The sequence below is a fragment of the Rattus norvegicus genome, chromosome 15 (genome assembly GCF_021556685.1).
Source record: "Rattus norvegicus strain SHRSP/BbbUtx chromosome 15, alternate assembly SHRSP_T2T, whole genome shotgun sequence".
Taxonomy (NCBI): domain Eukaryota; kingdom Metazoa; phylum Chordata; class Mammalia; order Rodentia; family Muridae; genus Rattus; species Rattus norvegicus.
In genome coordinates this window covers 86,039,763-86,059,344 of record NC_141548.1, presented here as the reverse complement: position 1 = coordinate 86,059,344, position 19,582 = coordinate 86,039,763, and the positions used below count along the sequence as shown (strand labels likewise).

The following is a 19,582-nucleotide window of genomic DNA, read 5'->3' as shown; positions in this document are numbered from 1 at the left end:
CAGGCCACACTCTATTCTATCATGAGTAAGATCAACGGTTTTTACTTGAGAAATGTTGTTCTAAAACTGTAGAAGGTGATGTGGCCTGCCCAAGGCTGCACCAGATCAAGCCAGTCAACATTCCGGAATGTAACAAATAGGAGATCCAAACCCTCACCCCCAGCCTAAGAGGTATGGACAGTCAATGGCTTCTAGAGAGTCAAAAGCTTTTTTTTTAAGAGAGTAGAGGACTCCCGGATCTGGGCTCAGTCAGAGAAGATGCACCTAACCCTCAAGAGACTGGAGGCCCCAGGAAGTTTAGAGGTCTGGTGGGATAGGTGGAGTGGGGACATTCTGGGGATAGGAGGGGGAGTGCGGGGCGGGGGAGAGGATGGAGGGGAGGCGGGGAGGAGGTATGGGATGTGGAATCCTGGTGAGGGGGCTAGGGAGGTGGACCGGGAGGGGTATAAAATCTGGAGTGTTAAAATTAATTAATTAATCAATTGATTAATTAATTAATTAATAAGAGTGCTCCGTCTTAGCGCCATCTTCCTTGAAGACCCTGCACCACCAGAGTAGATCTGGCTTTTAGTGGCGGAAGAAGAGAATGCGCAGGCGGAAGAAGAGAATGCGCAGGCGGAAGCGCAAGAGAAGAGAAGAAGAGGCACAGCTCCAAGTAAACCAGCCTGTGCACCCACGAAGCCTGCAGGAGCAGAAGTAAGGGTTGCTGAAGGCCTGGACACCCGAACAAGTTGTACCGTGTGCTGCTGTCAGTATTAAGTCTCAGTGGACCTGGAAAGTCACCTCGCGAGGTCACCTGGGAAAATGCCTGCCTTTCTTACTACCAAAGAGTCCGGCTGGCCCTCTGCCCTGGACCCTTGGAACTCTGGACTAGTTCTGTTCTCTCTTGTGGCCAACTGTTACTCTTGTGCAGTAAATAAATCCTCTTGCTCTCAGCTGAAGAATCAAAAACAAAACAAAACAACAAAACAAAACAAAAAGAGAGTGCTGTTCCTTGTAGGCTGGCCATGTTCCAATAGATGGCGCCACACTCATAGCTACAAGGGCAGAACAAATTTGATTTGGACTATAGAAAAAACAATAAGGGTTGGGGATTTAGCTCAGTGGTAGAGCGCTTGCCTAGGAAGCGCAAGGCCCTGGGTTCGGTCCCCAGCTCCGAAAAAAAAGAACCAAAAAAAAAAAAAAAAGAAAGAAAGAAAAAGAAAAAACAATAAACACATAGGGGTCAGCAGTTAAGAGCACTGGTTCTTCCTAAGGATCTAGGTTTAATTCCAAGCACCTACACAGCAGCTCACGCCCTCATCTGGCCTCCTCCCCATGCACCTGGTGCAGGTAAAACATCCATGGGTATAAAATAAATAAGTAAAAATTTTAAAAGGACATTGAGGACAAGAGATGGATCTAGAAGGCGTTACAGGTAGGTGTGGCAGCGAATATGATCAAAACATATTGTATGTATATATGGAAGAAATGTTCACAGAATTCATTGTTGTTAAATATAAAGAGGGCAAGAATTTACAAAGAAGGATTAAGCATGATTGTGAGTTGTTAAGTAAAATAAATAACACTTAGAAAAGATTACACTTGAGACCTTTCCAAATTTCGTGTTTGCTGGTACCTGTTGGTTAGTTGGCTTCTAAGATTTGGTTCTAAGTTGGCCTGGTCTGTTTTGGTGACAGCACTTCTGTCCAACACCCCTCAGACACAACACAGAAGTCTACATGAACAACTTGTCAGACTTCTTACAGATTCTCTCTCATGCCTGAACAATTTTATATATAATCATTTTTTAGTAAAAGAACTGTTTTCTATGCGTAACATTTTACAATATTTGAAAGTAAAAAAAAAAGGCTGGTAAGGCCACCTTGATATCACTTGGGATTCTGAGTGTATATTATTAACCTTCCTGACTCATTGGGATTTAAACTCACCTGTGATTATTTGTATTTTTATAGTCAGTCGTGTGTGTGTGTGTGTGTGTGTGTGTGTGTGTGTGTGTGTGTGACGATTACACATCCTACATTGGTAAAAGGTATCAGTGAAATACTTCATAGTGTTTTTAAAGAAAACTCTGTCGCATAATGATCTGTGTTTGCCAAAATTATTTTTTTTTCTCCTGAGCAAACGGAAACTACCTTTACCAACTTACGTTGGTCATTAAGTTGGGATCATCAATTGGGTTTTCAAAAGTGTGGGTAGAAATGCCACCACATCCTGATCCGCTGTACAGCTGCCTGAATACACTTTATGCTCTTTCCCCTGCCATGGCAGGTTTGGTGCCATGGATTTCTATGCATTAGTGCATAGAAAGAGCTTAGCCGCCTGAATCACTCCCTCCCTGGATACTGAACTCTCATCAGTCGAGCCATTAACTATTGTATTAAACCATTCAGGCTTTGGGATAAAGGAGGGATAGATTAAAAACATCTTATCTCAATAAATTAGTTTATTTCAACAAATCTACTTAGGTTGGGTCCTAGAAGAGAACCTATTGTTCTGCTTAGATGGGCGGGTCATTAAATCTACTCGGCATAGCCATACGTTAACGCGTCTGAGAAGCTACTTTTGCAGGAGATGATGACTAACACAGCGACCCACAACTGGCAAAGGTGCAGAGAATAAGAAACTGCAAAATGCTCAGCCCCATTCATTCCATGTGTGTGTGTGTGTGTGTGTGTGTGTGTGTGTGTGTGTGTGTGTGTACGTACTCCATCCTCCCAGAGCTCAAGGGTCTATCTCATGGCAGAGGAGGGGGCAGAAAGAGTGTAAGAGACAAAAGAGCAGCGGATAGCCACAAGGGAACTGTGTGTTCTGGACACAGCAGGGCAGGTACACATACACCTTCACAGAAGCTGTGATAACATGCATAAGTCCTGTGCCAGCCCAAGCCAGACCAGACCCCTGCATCCGAGGACGGAAAATGCACCAACGTCTCACTCCTAGCCATGGAGTTACTGGTGACTGTTAGCTTCTGGGAGAGAGACAGTTTTCTCTAAAACTATCCCCTGATAAGTTGACCTCACTCTAGCAGGAGACTCCACATCAACATGAATTAGTCTTGATAGGTTAAAACACACACACACACACACACACACACACACACACACACACACACACAAATAAAGTTGAGTAGGTGTGGTGGTTTGAATGGGGACATCCCCCATGATTCATCTGTTTGAACAATTGGTCCCCAGTTGGTGGATCTGTTGGGAAGGATTAGGAGGTGAGGCCTTGTTAAAGAAGGTGAGTTCACCCAAAAGTTTGGAATACAAGATACAATTCACAGATCACATGAAGCTCAAGAAGAAGGAAGACCAAAGTGCAGATGCTTCAGTCCTTCTTAAGAGAGGGAACAAAATACTCACAGGAGAAAATATGAAGTGTGGAGCAGAGACTGCCTCACCTAGGGGATCCATCCCATGTACAGACACCAAACCCAGACACTATTGCTGATGCCAAGAAGTGTGTGCTGACAGGAGCCTGATATAGATGTCACCAGAGAGGCTCTGCCAGAGCATGACCAATACAGAGGTGGATGCTCACAGCCAACCATTGAACTGAAAATGGGGTTCCCAATGGAGTAGTTAGAGAAAGGATTGAAGGAGCTGAAAGGGTTTGCAACGCCATAAAAACAATAATACCAATCAACCAGGGTTCCCAGGTTAAACCACCATCCAAAGAGTACACATGGAGGGACCCCTGGCTCCAGCTGTATATGTAGCAGAGGATGGCCTTGTTGGGCACCAATGGGAGAAGAGGCCCTTGGCCCTGTGAAGACTCAATGCCCCTGTGTAGGGGAATGCCAGACCATGATGGAGAAAAGGGGTGAGTGGGTAGGCAGGTAGGAAACATCCTCACAGAAGCAGTGGGGTGGGCATGGGATGGGGTTTTCCGGGGAGGAAACCAGGAAAGGTGATAATATTTGAAATGTAAATAAATATCCAATAAAAGAAAAAATAACAAACAAACAAAAACGGTGAGTCACCAGAGCTCAGCACAACACCACCTCTAGTTTGTTCTCCCTTCTTCATCCCCATGGTTATAACTGAGAGGTGAGCTCTCAGCTGTCCCTTCACTACGCCATCATGGACTTTAAGCTTCCAAAACCAGAAGCCCATTAAATGTGTTCCTTTATAAGCTGCCTCTGTCATACCGTTTTATCAAAGTCACAAAGAAAGAGTCAGCAACAGTGCGTGTGGAAGGATGGATCTGGGCGTGGAGTGACGGAGAACACCACCAAAATAGGTTGCGTGCAGCATTTATTTCAGAGTTTCTTTTAAGGTTCGAGGGAAGGCGTTACTTCCACAACAGAACACTAGGGGGCTCCCTAACCTAGTCTTTTTAATATTAATCTCTAGTGTCAGGATCTTCAGTTTTCAGGCCACAGATTATTTAAAATTCTTTAGCACGATTCACGTTTCTAACAACAATGTGTATATTTACAAATATTTTCCCAGAAGCTGCTGTTTCTCCAGCATCAGAGTGGAGGAACCCCGATTGGAGTAAGGACTGATATTCTTCAGTTTAAACTGAGCTAACAGATTCCATGCGGTGTCTGTCTATCCTGCCCATACACAAGTCATAATCTTCTAAATTAATCTACTTTTCCCAAAATATAGACCTCTGGAAGATGGTCTATACATATAGCTAAGGTTCTGTGCATTGAGGCTTCTGCTTTTTGAGATAAGATAGCACCGGTGCAAAGATCACGTCGTAAGGACTCCCACCCCTCACTACATTGTAAGAATGGGACACGATGCTAGCACATCGTGGTTTTAAGCACTGACGTGGCTCATAAGCCCCTCACCTGTCCAGCATGTCCTCAGATCTGTACCGGCTAATTGTGGCTTTGGGCTCATCTCTCTCCGTTATTTTCCTGTAGAAAACATAATTACCAAGAGATAAAAATTACAAAAATAGCTTATAAAACCTATCAGAAATTTGAAAACATGTGGACCTATTTGTCTAGGAAGGGCACATGTTACCAGTGGAAGACAAAGTGAGCATACAGAAGTCTTACAAAATTTTACTTGGATAGAACTAATGAGGGAAAACTCAACTCTCACTGCTAATAAACGATACTTCATTAGTTCCGATGATTTTTCCATAACTTCATAAAGCATCAAAGTGTAATATATGCACACTGAAATTAATGATATACAAAACAAATGCTAATGGTGGTCAATTAACATATGCTCTTTCAGTGTTGGTTCCCGCGAAATAGGAACCCTACTTAATGCTTTTGGAATCCCGCGACCTACAGAGTACAGGCTTTGTGGGACATTATGGGGTGATTTACTGTATTTGCAAGTCTTGGTTTACTTTTGAACTCAAAGTAGTATATTTATTTTCAATGCAAATATTTGGAAGTAGGCAGTATACAGACATTTTGCTAGCTAAAAATGCATCTTGTTTACCCAGAGGGAGAAATCACAGACATATATCCAAAGGCAAAAAGTGTTTGACGTTATAAAAAAGGAAGCGAAATTCAGGAAAATTATGTTAAAAACAAGCTTTAAATGTAAAATCAGAGGATTTCCTGATAAGGTGCAGTTTGACCTGGGCCTTGGAGGATAAGCAGATGTGAACATTTATAAGTGGGCTGATGGAATATTACAGAGAAGGCAGAAGAAGGAAATGGAACTTCTCCTACATTTCTCAAGTCTTACAGAAAACTTCCAGGTGCAGTCAGAAGTTTTGCTGTGGTTCTGTCTTGGGTATTGCACAAATGCAGTGAGCGGGGTAGCCTCTGAGGACTCCACCAAGAGGCCCCCTGCAAATGGTTTGTAGCAAAATGGATGAGTGCCGTCTATACTGTGGAAAGGACTGGATTCTACTACTTTCATTGCCTCAAAACAAACAAGCAAATGAACAAACAAATTTACAACAACAGAAACAAAAAACAGCCCATTGATAAAGGCTCTAGGCTCTGCCTGGATTTGTTCTTCTCTTAGCATGAAGTAATGCTTCCTGAAGTCACATGACCTACAGAGAGCAAACTTTGTGGGGACATAGCAATGTCTATTGTTATTTGTATTCATCCTTCACCTCTCAACTGGAATGAAGATTCAGTGGAAGCTGGAGCTGTTTTGGATCCAGTTTTGAGCTCAATGTCTGGGACCCAAGGATACTCTACAGATGATACCAACTTGATTTGACCTGATTAAATGATCTGCCCAAGGAACTACACAGGGAGATTTTCTAGTTTCAGATAATATGATGCTGCTATCTGAGGAGATGAGAATATGTTAATTCAGTCTCTGCTCTTCCAACTCTTTGTGCACACTCTCGCCTCTTTTGGAAAGCCCTCTCCTGTGCCAGCCAACCAGCCTCACTTAAACCTTCCTCCTCACTCTCCGGGCTGTAGCATCTACCAAAGACCACTTCCTTGATTATTCAGGCCAAGGCAATCTCTTCTTTTTCTCTATCTCCAAAACAGCTTCATCTGTACAATAGCTACTTCTTGTGGTGAACTGCAGTATTGTAGCTCATAATCTCCTCCATTTGTGTAAGAGCTTGTTCCTGGCTAAGTTTACTTCATGCGTGCATCTTTGTGCTCCCAGAACCCAACAGATGCTCCAAAATGGCTTTGTGACTGCCTCAGGAAACCCTGGGTCTGGGTAGGGAAGTGACAAGCAGAGTCATTTGAGGTAGTTTCAGGAGAGGCTGCCATACTTCTTGAGGAGATTCATTTTGAGACATTAGTTATAAGTCATCTCTAGGCTGACCAACTGCTTTTAGCCAAAATGCTGGCCACTAGGAAGAGTTCAGGAAACCAATATGATCTCAAATGTAAAGTAAGTAGGGATGGCGTCAAGATCCTTTTATACTAAGCTGTACTGTGGGTACGCTGAGAAGACAAGACTTAGTTTTCACTGCCACAGTTAACAAGAGTGTGTGGTGTGTGTTCTCTAGTGTTCCACAGAAAGGCTTCTTAAATACACGGAATGATTTTTATTCATTGTTTGACTCAAGTAATCGGTGTCTCTTTACTTGGTGAAATGAGAGCCCATATAAACCAGGTCCCACTCTCTGAAACAATAAAGAGGAAGTCAGAGGCGCTGGTGGTAAATCCCTAGACCCCAGAAGAGCAAATTAAAGTTCCTACAGAAAAATAATCAAACTCCATTGAAAAAATAGGTCATCATACTGATGGACCAATATTTTATTTTATAAAATAGAATTGTTTTCAAAGTACTTTTATAGAGCAAATCAGGAAGTAGGAGCATGGGACAAATTTAGAACAAGATATAGGGCATGAATGTATAAAATGTCACAATGAAACTGATCTTTTTATACTAACTTTAAACAAGAATTAAAACCAACACTGAGTCCATTGAGCTAAAAACTGGCATTGAGGACAGAAAATCGAAAGTTAGGCACCTTTAGAACAGGTCAAATTTATGAAGAGGTTTAAAATGGTTAAGAAAATTTCTCAAGTATAAGTTTCAAAAGTAGATACATTTCAAGGTGTGTGTGTGTGTGTGTGTGTGTGTATGTGTGTGTGTGGGTCTGTGTGTGTGTTCACGTTCATTTACCACAGACTTCCTGCTGCTACACAAATGCACAAATGCAAGGCACTGCACCAGATGAAACTAGACTGTGGTAAATATTCAGGTTCTTCCAACAGGCGTGGGTGTTCCTCAACGTGCGAGCACAAGCATGAACCAATGAGAATACTATCTGTGCGATTAATCTGAGATTATTCACACGATTGTGATTCCACATTTTATCTCAATTTTCCTGTTGATCTGTTGGTCTACTTAATACCACGGTGTTTTGCCACAAACCCTCATCCCTCATTAAGAAAACATGCTGCTCCGTATAGCGTAGGAGCTCTAGAGCAACTTCTATATCAGAGCCTTCCTTTCTCTAAGCATCAATCTCTTTATACGAGAGTCAGTGGAACAGACTGAGAGGATGTGTGAGTCTCCTCAGAGCCATAGTTCTGAGACCTGACATGGGACAGTTTTCTGGCATAAACCCCTGATGATATTCCAGATGTTCTTTTGCATGTACACACGTTGAAGAAAGCCCAAGCCCACCTACAAATACACATCTGGCTTGCACGACCTCCATCTTTGTGTTTTGAATTATTTAACTGTTGTAGGCACTCACCTGTCCAAGGCATCATGGGAGTTATGCCGGCTGAGCACCACCCTGCCGTAGTTTTCGTCTCTGCAGAGAGAGACCAAAATTAAGTCACATCCAAAGCTACCACGCTGTTTGCCAAGCACTAAATAAGAGAGACAGAGAGAGAGAGAGAGAGAGAGAGAGAGAGAGAGAGAGAGAGAGCGACAGCTTCGAGCAAGGCTAATTTGTTTTACTCCATGCCTAGGAGCACAGCCATAAATCTAAATTAACCAGTCACAACTTGCAGGAGCAGAATGGAGTAGAACTAGTTTGACGGTACCAGTCTATTTGTCCCACGAGATTTCCACGATGAGTCAGTGCTTAGTTTATTGTGATTTTTTTTTAAATCAGAGTATGGGAACATAAGGGCATCGGCTTTGTGTTTATTAGTTTTTTTTTTCCCACAAGAAGAAAAGACAAAAGTTTTCTATAAGCATTCTTCAGCTTTAATTAAGCCTACGATGTCTGCACATTTTGATCCATTTGACCATTTGCCTTGGGAATGCAAGTGCTAAGTTTCAAATGAGGGAGATTAATCATTCATAGGAGATTAAGCCCATTTTTTTAAAGCATTAGAATGCATGGGCCTTCAAATGCCTCTTAAATGAGGCGGGGAAGACACTGTTTGTGCTAGTCAGTAGATGCAGCCATTCATCAAAGGTTTTGTGGCTTTTCTAGAATCAGATGATTAGCAAGTGACAAAGGTGGCTTAGGACCCACATCTTTGTCTCCTCTCCTCTCTTCACTAGTCAACCCTGTGATAGAATGGTACACCTACGTTGCCAAAGCTATGCCATTCTGACTTTGTCGAGTGGGCCCGGAAGTGCAGGCAACATTAGGAAGTGACCCGGAAGCTCTGCAGAAGGGAAGTAACTGAAGTTCTCCCTGCCAACTCCCCAAACCTGAAACACCGCATTCACTCTCGATGGACTCCATTAACATCATTCGACATTTTGGAACTATGTTTAACAACGCTATAAAAGAAACTATACTGGATAATTAAAGAGAAAAGTGAGCAGGGGAGCTGAAAACAGCCTAGTGAGGCTGCACGCTCAGACGGCCATGAGGAAAAGTCTCCCTCTTCCTTGGACCTTTCCTTAAAACCCAGGAGAGCACAGCAGGGGCCAGGCACATGTCTTACCAGAAAACAAATGACAGCACACAGCCCAGAGCTAGGAAAGCATCTGCATCAACTTCCCCTTCACTCAACACCTGCCATGCCACCCAAGCCGGCTTCCCCGGGCCTGCTGAGGGAGTCTGGCTTGGCATCGAACCTGCATTCCCGCCAACCATGACTTACTGGCGTTTCTACCTTCACCCATCGATATAAACACTTAAAAGCTAAAGCCTGCTCTCACAGAAGAGCTAAGTGCAGACTTGTGGGAGGGGGTGACAGTGCTCAGTCTGATGGTGACAAAGACTCTGCACATCACCATATGTCAGTAGCTAAATAGGATACAATGACAGAAGCTAAAAGATTTTTTTTTAACCTGTCACTGCCAGTTTTAAGTATGCTCCTCAAATACGCATGTCCGGATAGTGTGTAGAAATTTAGAATAAGAACCCTTAAATGCGGGGTTGGGGATTTAGCTCAGTGGTAGAGCGCTTGCCTAGCAAGCACAAGGCCCTGGGCTCAGTCCCCAGCTCTGGAAAAAAAAAAAAAAGAAAAGAAAAGAAAAGAAAAAAGAACCCTTAAATGCAGTTTCCCAACTTGTGGCTGTTAACATTGTGGGTTTGAAAGTGCTTCACCGTGAGGTCTACTCTGCACATTTCGGGATGTTTATCAGTCCTTTGGATTTCTATTCACTACATGTTAGATATATTTCCCAATATCACGACCTAAAATACCTCCCAACATTGCCAAATACCCTCTGGGGTAAATTAGCTCTGGTTAAAAACGTGACTACAGTAGAAAGACAATGGATCATGTTAAAATATCAGTTCAGCCACATAAAAGCTATGTGGCCATTTGGACAAATTACATAGCTTCTCAGGGCTATAGATTTCTCTCCTATAAAACGAGATTATAATACCTACCTTACATGTTTATGAGAATTAGTGATGCTTCAGCAACCAGATGCCCAACATTAAGCTTAACGCACAAAGAAATCAGAAAACGAATCCATAGCTATGCATAACTTATAATACGTAACTAATTGATAGTAAAGATGTAACCAGGCTAGATGGATATCTCTCATAGATCTGTTACCAATAGGCTGGAAGCCTACGGTCATAGTTTCAGTTCTTTAAATGTACGGCGAGCAGAGGCAATGCTCAAAGCCAGTGACATTTTGCCCTTGTGTAAGGCCACACTCTTCCAGCCACCTGGAGGTAGATAGTGAGGTGGGACCAAAATGGAATGTGTTTGTAAAAGTGCAGATTGCTTACTAGATCTTACAAAACTTAGACCATGTAGTATTGGGTCCCCCAAATTACGTAAGAATCTGCACCTAAGACACTGAGGGTTCCTGCCCCACATTGGTTTTGATTGGTAATGAAGTTGCCTGTAGCCAATGGCTGGGTAGAAAGACAGAGGTGGGATCTTTAGGGTTCATGGGCAAGGGACTGAAGGAGGAGGAAGGAGAGAGCCTCCATGCCGGGAGAGGAGTAAAGACCAGGCCTGAGAGGTGCAGAAGGAAGAGCATAGCCCGCATCTACGATCATGGCCGAGGAGGGCTGCAGGGCTGGGTCCAAGGCAGCCAAAATGGATTGTAGGTTTTAGTAAGGGTGAGTCAGGAATATCAGGGAGGAGTGTGCTAGCCATGTGGATGTTAAGAAGTAGCCCAGACATTGAGCTGTTTAAGGCATATTAAAATATAAGGCTATGTATGTGTGTGTCTGTGCGCGTGCTTATGCGTGTGTGTCTTTCACTCAGGAGCCAGAACACTGGGGTGGTAGCGAGTAACATGGGCTGCTACTCCTGCCACCGCTGCCAGGTCCATGTGAGCAGAGATTAATTAGCCACTCCAGCAGTATAACCAAGTGCTTTAGCAGGAAAGGACTGCATTTTAGATGGCCATGTCTTCCAAACACAGATGCCTCTCATTCACCGATCCATCCTCCTCCGTGCTTACTTTTCTTCCTCTGGGAGCTTCTTTATCCAGCTGTTATCCTGTAAGAAAGCCCTTCTTTTGTTCACATCATGAAAACCCTGTTGTCTCAGCGCAGCTCCCTGGGTGCTCTTCGGATCTATAAGAGAAACACAAAGAGCCTCAGAGTGAAGCCGAGGGCGGGGCGTTAACCAGAAGGTCTTCAGAGACATATCTTGTTGGCCTCATCTGCACTGGCAAGCCTCGTAGCATTTAGAAGCAGGGTGCCCCAGCAAGAAAGAACAAATCCCACACCCCATCACCAAAGATAACAACTAAAGGCGCTCAGGTGCCAACTGAAACTGCCGCGGTTGCAGCTCAGCAGGCCCCATCTGAGGCCCTGAGAGCGCAGGAGCGTCTGCCTCGGTTTGTAGCTGGCCATTCCGCTCAATGTGAACATACCTCAGAAAGATACCATGAATTACAGTGAATTGTATTACTCATGGCTTAATTCATGGATCTCACAGGAACCAGGGCGCAGACTGCCCTTCAATAAAAATATTTTATATTGATTTAATGTGCTTTTTTAATTTATAAGGACATAAGTGGTAACTACAGCATTAAAAATATTTTAGGATTTTAAAGGATTTCACATGAGTAGTAAATTTACATCACACCCCTTTCCCACCCCTTATTCTTACTAAAAAGTAAAAAGATGCCTAACTTAAGCAAAGCTAATATATAGCCATTGTTTCCAAATAACATTATCCATAGTAAAAACATGATATATGAGTTGTTTTGCTTATATTTTAAAGGGATTTTTTTTGTAATTTTTGAGTAAACATTATCTACATTACCATTTCCAACAGGAGACTTTTTTCTTGAGGAAAAATTTGACATGCTGGATTTTAGTGAGGATCTAAAAGAAAGATGGAGAATAGGGGAAATGAGAAAATATAACCATGATATTAAGAACACTCAAGGGACAATTTAATTGCTAAGATATACTTTTCATCGATATTTACAGAGCCTATAAGGAAGTCACAAATATGACACAAAGTGCCCTCCAAGAATCTGAGGGTGTATCTGGTCCACGGAATGCATTTTTTTTTCTTATTTTACACACGGAAAAAAATGAGGCCCAACCTGTTTAAAATCCCTGGGGCTATACAATAAGCAACTAATTAAATCCAGTTTTCAATCGATTCTTTTACTCAGTCAATAAATATGCACTATGTATGTACATTGTGCCTGGCCCTGAGCTAGGGGAGAGTCAGACAAGTGTTTGGTTGGGGTGAATGAACAGAAAGAGACATTGTGCTGGACTCACGGCACAAGGACAGAGGGCCTTAAGATGGGCTTACCAGTTCCTTCTGGGAAACCAAAGTCAACCAGGCAAGTGGTATGTCATGAAAGATGAAGCAACAGGACACAAAGAAACTCCAGATCTGACTAAACACTGGTGATTTTAAACAACTACCCAATAGGAAAGCTCCAAGGTCCTTATCCATGACCAGCCTCCATTATTACAGCGTGAAGGGTTTAATATGACCCCAGTCCCAGTTCTCTCAGAACTGACACAGTTCCTCAGAAGCGTGTTATGCATCTATGTTACTCATGGATACTAAAAGCCCCTTCTTACATAGACACATGTGTTAAAAATTATAATTGTCGGGGGTCAACATAATGGCTCATCAGATAAAAGCAACTGCCACCAAGCCTGATGTCGTGAGTCCAATTCACATACGTTTACAATCAAAATGGGCGGAAGGAGAGAACTGACTTCTAGAAGCTGTCTTCTGGCCTCCACACATGTCCTCGTGCATGCACGGACACACATAGGAAACAAATAAATGAAAACATCCCTAATGCCTATATTAGCATGAACACAGTTAGAGCTGCTACAGTATTGTGTTTGTCCTTTCTGTTGCATTTTTTCTCCTGTTGTTTGAGGAGTTAAACTGAGAACACTTCCATGAATCTTAGAAGCACTGCAGACCTTAGGACTGTGCCTAGCCGATCCTACTTACCCTGAAAGCAGAACTTACATCTCTAAAACCAGAAACGACCCAGGTAAATGGGAACAACTAGTCGTTCTCCTTGGACGATTGTGTCCTTTGTGGTATCTACCCCACCAGATGACATACGGAACTCAAAGGCCCATTCAATCCTAACTAAGAAGTAAACTGTAGGTCCAATTCATCACATTCAAGTTCTGCAATCTTATCGCTTAACTCACTCCACTAAACGAGGCTAATGGAGCTTGTCACCGACCTCAAAAGGTTATTGTGACAATAATGATCTAATGAATAATGTTCACACACACACACACACACACACACACACACACACACACACACACTGTTAAACTCTAAATGCTGCTCAGCACCATATTATTAGCTGTAGTTTAACCTGGACATTCTGAAGGCCTTCCACCTCCTTCTTTTGTCCCTTTGGTATCATCATAGCCATGAGGACACACCCAGGTAACCTGGAAATGACTGACTCGGATAAAAATGCCAGCTCCATGTCCCAAGACAGAGGTGATTGTAGAGGATAATGTGCACTTTGGAGTTTACTGTGGTGATGTGAAAAACCTCTGGGTTTTTTTGGAAGTTCAGTTACATCGAATGATGGTTTGCTGGGGCACACAGGTGAAAGGTTGTTTTTCTAAAGCAGACACAGGTGAAAGGGTGTTTTGCTATAGCAAACACGTGAGTGCAAGATGCTTAGAAAAAATATAAATATGTCCTACAGTCAGTGGGAGCGCCAGCATCGGCTCCCCTTGCTCTGTGTCCTTAGTCTTCACTGATGACATGCGTGTACTGGTTCGCCTTACAATGCATTGCTAAGCCCCTCTTGTGGTGACACCATAAAGAGAAACTTGCTAAAGAACTTCTCATGAGGCTCCTGTGGCTTTCCTGCTGCTTCCACAGACTTAGGCAGGTTGGTGAGCCTCTCAGCTTCTTCTAGATTGAACTTGCTGGTTCATGTGTGGTGTCTGCCAAATGGACTGGACTATAGCTGCTGGTTTATGTTTGGTGTTTGCTAGTGGGCTGGACTGAGAACAACAAAGATTGGAATTACCCTAGAGAACTATTTTTAAGCAGGTCCACTTCCCTGTATCCTAAGAACCTTCCTTTTCCATTACCTCTGGAGGACCACAGGCTAGAGGGGAGGTTGAGCCTTCATTAAAGTAGCCTAGACTATGGAATCTGGCTGAAGATCAGTTGTCACAGAGCACGTCCTTGTTTCTTCTGCCTTCCCATCTTTTACTTCCCACTCCTGAGACTACACCCTCAATGTCTGATACCCAACTTTCCTCTCGTGCACTGAGTCTAGAGAGAGACAAGTACAAGACAAAGTCTAGCAGCAACAACCATGGTCACTGCCTTCCTAAGCCTAGAGTCACCTTGGGTATGCTCCTAGCTCGGGTCCCTCATCTACAAATGAGGCAAAGTCAAGCTGTTGTGAGAAACAAATGAGAACCTCTGTAAAATGTCAAATCATTGCCCAACTCCCGTAGTTACTCCATGCCTTTATTGTATTTCTTTGGAAAACAGAGAGCAAACCAGGAAAGGGGCTGGGGGTAGGGAAGGGTTAGGGCAGATTTGAACTTTGGCAAATGGATGTTCAGTGAATGTGGGACAGCCCCTGGCTGTTAAGAAAATGGAGTAAAGAGAACCCTAAAAACATAGATTTCCTCAGCATAGGTTTACTGAGATGGCTCAGGGGACAGGTGCTTGCCACCACTCCTGGTGATCTGAACTCAGCCCTCGGGATCTACATGGTTGAAAGAGAGAGAGATGCCTACAGGGATTATCCTCTGACTTCCACATGCAAGTGGTGACATGTTTAGCAAGCATGTGCAACACACACACACACACACACACACACACATACACACACACACACAGAGAGAGAGAGAGAGAGAGAGAGAGAGAGAGAGAGAGAGAACAAATAAATAGAGGCACGTATCTCAATTGTTCACTAATTGTGTCTCAATTGGAACCTACTTCTTAGGATTCCTAGCTTATTCATTTTTTGTTTCCAAATGTAACCTGATATTTTCTTCTTTCCTTCTTAGCTATACCAACAAGGCACATGCCTGCTGACTGAACTATGATTTTGATTATGATGACTATGAGACATCATATTAAATATATTTTTGATAATACATTTGCAAATATTGCAAGTTTAGTTGTGAGACAGGGTAACTAGAGACAAAACATTGTATAATTATCTGTTGATTGTGCCATCTCTTCCAAGAAGGTGGGCTTCAGTGAGTAAGCCATGGGCTTTCTCTTTTGTTCCCAGTGTAAGATAATGCAGACACTGCCTACCTATATCCGAGACTGAATCCTGGCCCCCAAATTCACACGTTAAACTCTAACATTAAAGCACATCAGACTATGATGCTATTTGGAGATAGTGAAATTAAAGAGGGGGAAATTAAAACAAGGCCTTTGGAGTAACAAGGATTGCTCACCTGTAAGCCAAAAAAAGCTCAAGAGAACCTGAACACATTGACACCCTTCACCCTTGCTCTTGACACCCAGCTTCCAAAACTGCCAGACAACATATTTCTTCTCTCTAGCTCGCCACGTGTCTGTGTGGTGGTTTGTTATGGCACCCCTAGAAAACCTCTCCAGTTCTTAGGAAGGAAATGATCAAGCTTTCCTAAAGTAGTGAAGCCTTCCAAAGAGCTTTGTGCCACGCCCTCCTGATCTGTGCCCTTAATATCTTCAGCTGTCATATTGCACAGAGCAATTCCCAATATCTTAAACATGTGTTAGTTGAGCCCCTACTTTGAGATCATAATGTATGTCATAGGCATTATCTCTCACCATCAAGTGAACTTTGTAGGGTGCTTATTATTATTGCCAACGCTCCGATAAAACATATGACATTCAGTGACAGAATAACTTGTCCAAGATGCTAAGTGTCAATGGCAGACTTCTCAAACAAAGACAGCCTCTTTTCTGAGCACCCAACAATCATGTTCTTCATGAGTCACTGAAAGACTAGACAGGCTCACTGGAGATAGAGTGCTCACTGGGGACCATGATGTCTCACAAGTCCCATAAGTTCTACCCACAATGCACCAGGGCAACCAAGGCATCCTTTCAAGGTATCACTGCAGCAAACCATCAGTGAAGAGCCTTCTTTGTGTATTCTTTTTTTTTTAATTTAGAGAATACTTTATTAGTTTTTGTAATCAAACCCACGTTGATAAGACCTTACATATTTAATACAGTGTGTTACCTCTGTACAAATGGAAAAAACTTAAGTTCAACATTTCTAGACCAATATGGCTGTTAATTTCTGTACAGTGCCAACTCAACACAGTAAACGGGGATACTTTTTTCCAAAGTTGACAGCACAGCTAAAGTTTCAAAAAATTCAAATTATATATCTGTATATATATATTTATATTTATATAAAAAGACCAATAATAGCAGTGTGTTATGCATCAACAGCAGCAACAGCTTTTCCAGGTTCTGCAGTCATCTGAACAAAACTGTAGAGACATCCAGCACACTCCATTAAAAAAAGAAAAAAAAAAGTAAAAAAACAAAACCCGAGAAAACAGCACAGTTCTGTTACTCTTGTGGTACCTGGCACCATTTTTTTTTTAAATTAGCTTCTCAATCATCATCTGGAAAGAAAACATTCTGAGCAACATCATTAAAAACAGCTCTGTCACTACTACTAGCACGGTCACTACTACGTATCATAAAGCAGGTACAAGCTATTTTACATCCACAGAGGTATGATACAGTACTGTCCTACATCTATAATACTAGAGGATACAATTTAAAAGGCATTATTTGAGACTTGATTCTACTTTTCCAGCAGAGGGCCCAAAGGATGGTGTGACACAGCTTTGTAAAGAAACATACTCTAGACAGGATTTCCTTTCACTAGTGGCACACTTCTAGGGATTCATTCTCTCCATGAATGTCAGCTAAAACCGTTATTAAAAAAATGAAATATCCCTAGAACAAAACCGTATAACCACCGGATTCACATGAAGATGACCTAGTGGAGACAAGCTGGACCTCACCTTACCAACAAGCTATCAAATCTGTTATTTTTAAACAGTGAGACCTCCAAGGAAGGAAATGCCAAGTAGTGCTTCAAAGCTTCGGACCACAATCAAACACAGCATCCTTTTCAACAGAAGCAGAAGCTCATCTGAATATGCTCAAGGATGCTGACATCAACATTTAATCATCTCCTCACTCATCCAGGAAGAAGGGGAGATCAGTTACTACTGTACTTTATTGTGTTCAACCAAATCACCATGTTACAAAAATAGCAAGCTGCCATAATAAAAAATAAGGCTCCTCTATCCAGCACCAGATAGCATCATTTTACTTTCAAGCCTAGAAATTGCACACTTGTATATAAACCAACCGAAGATGAGGATTGAGAGTTCATCCTGGTGGATTTTTCCTTTGATGAATATGAAGTGTCCTTCCTTATCTTTTTTGATGACTTTTAATTGAAAATTGATTTTATTTGATATTAGAATGGCTACTCCAGCTTGCTTCTTCTGACCATTTGCTTGGAAAGTTGTTTTCCAGCCTTTCACTCTGAGGTAGTGTCTGTCTTTGTCTCTGAGGTGTGTTTCCTGTAGGCAGCAGAATGCAGGGTCCTCGTTGCGTATCCAGTTTGTTAATCTATGTCTTTTTATTGGGGAGTTGAGGCCATTGATGTTGAGAGATGTTAAGGAATAGTGATTATTGCTTCCTGTTATATTCATATTTGGACGAGAGGTTATGTTTGTGTGCTTTTCTTCTCTTTGTTTTGTTGCCAAGATGATTAGTTTCTTGCTTCTTCTAGGGTATAGCTTGCCTCCTTATGTTGGGCTTTACCCTTTATTATCCTTTGTAGTGCTGGATTTGTAGAAAGATATTGTGTAAATTTGGTTTTGTCATAGAATATCTTGGTTTCTCCATCTATGGTAATTGAGAGTTTTGCAGGATACAGTAACCTGGGCTGGCATTTGTGTTCTCTTGGGGTCTGTATGACATCTGTCCAGGATCTTCTGGCCTTCATAGTTTCTGGCGAAAAGTCTGGTGTGATTCTGATAGGTCTGCCTTTATATGTTACTTGACCTTTTTCCCTTACTGCTTTTAATATTCTTTCTTTATTTTTGTGCGTTTGGTGTTTTGACTATTATGTGACAGGAGGTGTTTCTTTTCTGGTCCAATCTATTTGGAGTTCTGTAGGCTTCTTGTATGCCTATGGGTATCTCTTTTTTTAGGTTAGGGAAGTTTTCTTCTATGATTTTGTTGAAGATATTTACTGGTCCTTTGAGCTGGGAGTCTTCACTCTCTTCTATACCTATTATCCTTAGGTTTGATCTTCTCATTGAGTCCTGGATTTCCTGTATGTTTTGGACCAGTAGCTTTTTCTGCTTTACATTATCTTTGACAGTTGAGTCAATGATTTCTATGGAATCTTCTGCTCCTGAGATTCTCTCTTCCATCTCTTGTATTCTGTTGGTGAAGCTTGTATCTACAGCTCCTTGTCTTTTCTTCTGATTTTCTATGTCCAGGGTTGTTTCCATGTGTTCTTTCTTGATTGCTTCTATTTCCATTTTTAATTCCTTCAACTGTTTGATTGTGTTTTCCTGGAATTCTTTCAGGGATTTTTGCGATTCCTCTCTGTAGGCTTCTACTTGTTCTCTAAGGGAGCTCTTTATGTCTTTCTTGAAGTCCTCCAGCATCATGATCAAATATGATTTTGAAACTAGATCTTGCTTTTCTGGTGTGTTTGGATATTCCGTGTTTGTTTTGGTGGGAGAATTGGGCTCCGATGATGCCATGTAGTCTTGGTTTCTGTTGCTTGGGTTCCTGCGCTTGCCTCTCGCCATCAGATTATCTCTAGTGTTACTTTGTTCTGCTATTTCTGACAGTGGCTAGACTGTCCTATAAGCCTGTGTGTCAGGAGTGCTGTAGACCTGTTTTCCTGTTTTCTTTCAGCCAGTTATGGGGACAGAGTGTTCTGCTTTCGGGCGTGTAGTTTTTCCTCTCTACAGGTCTTCAGCTGTTCCTGTGGGCCTGTGTCTTGAGTTCACCAGGCAGGTTTCCTGCAGGGGAAAAGTTGTTCCCACCTGTGGATCCAAGGCTCAAGTTTGCTCGTAGGGTACTGCTCGTGGGGTCCTCTCCGCTGTGGCAGCAACCGGGAAGATCTGCGCCGCTCTTTCCGGGAGCCTCCGCACACCAGGGCTCCAGATGACGCCTGGTGTTCTCCTCTGGCGTCTGGACGTGCACAGAGTGCAGCCTCCCCTGGTCTCCCAGGCGTGTCTGCCTCTCTGAAGGTTCAGCTCTCCCTCCCACGGGATCTGGGTGCAGAAACTGTTTATCCGGTCTGTTTCCTTCTGGTTCCGGGGGTGTCTCAGGCGCAGG

The 19,582-nt window shown here is 42.6% G+C and overlaps 1 protein-coding gene across 4 annotated transcripts in view; it reads right to left on the bottom strand.

Annotated features, from left to right (window-relative positions):
* The window catches only part of Scel (sciellin), a 116,395-nt gene that overhangs the window by 85,224 nt on the left and 11,589 nt on the right, over positions 1-19,582 (bottom strand). For all 4 annotated transcript variants that reach the window (NM_001431587.1, NM_001431588.1, NM_001108388.1 and 1 more), the window contains 4 exon segments: positions 4,808-4,876; positions 8,119-8,178; positions 11,208-11,322; positions 12,020-12,081. In NM_001431587.1, the coding sequence (NP_001418516.1) occupies positions 4,808-4,876; positions 8,119-8,178; positions 11,208-11,322; positions 12,020-12,062 (287 nt within the window). In that variant the 5' untranslated portion in view covers positions 12,063-12,081.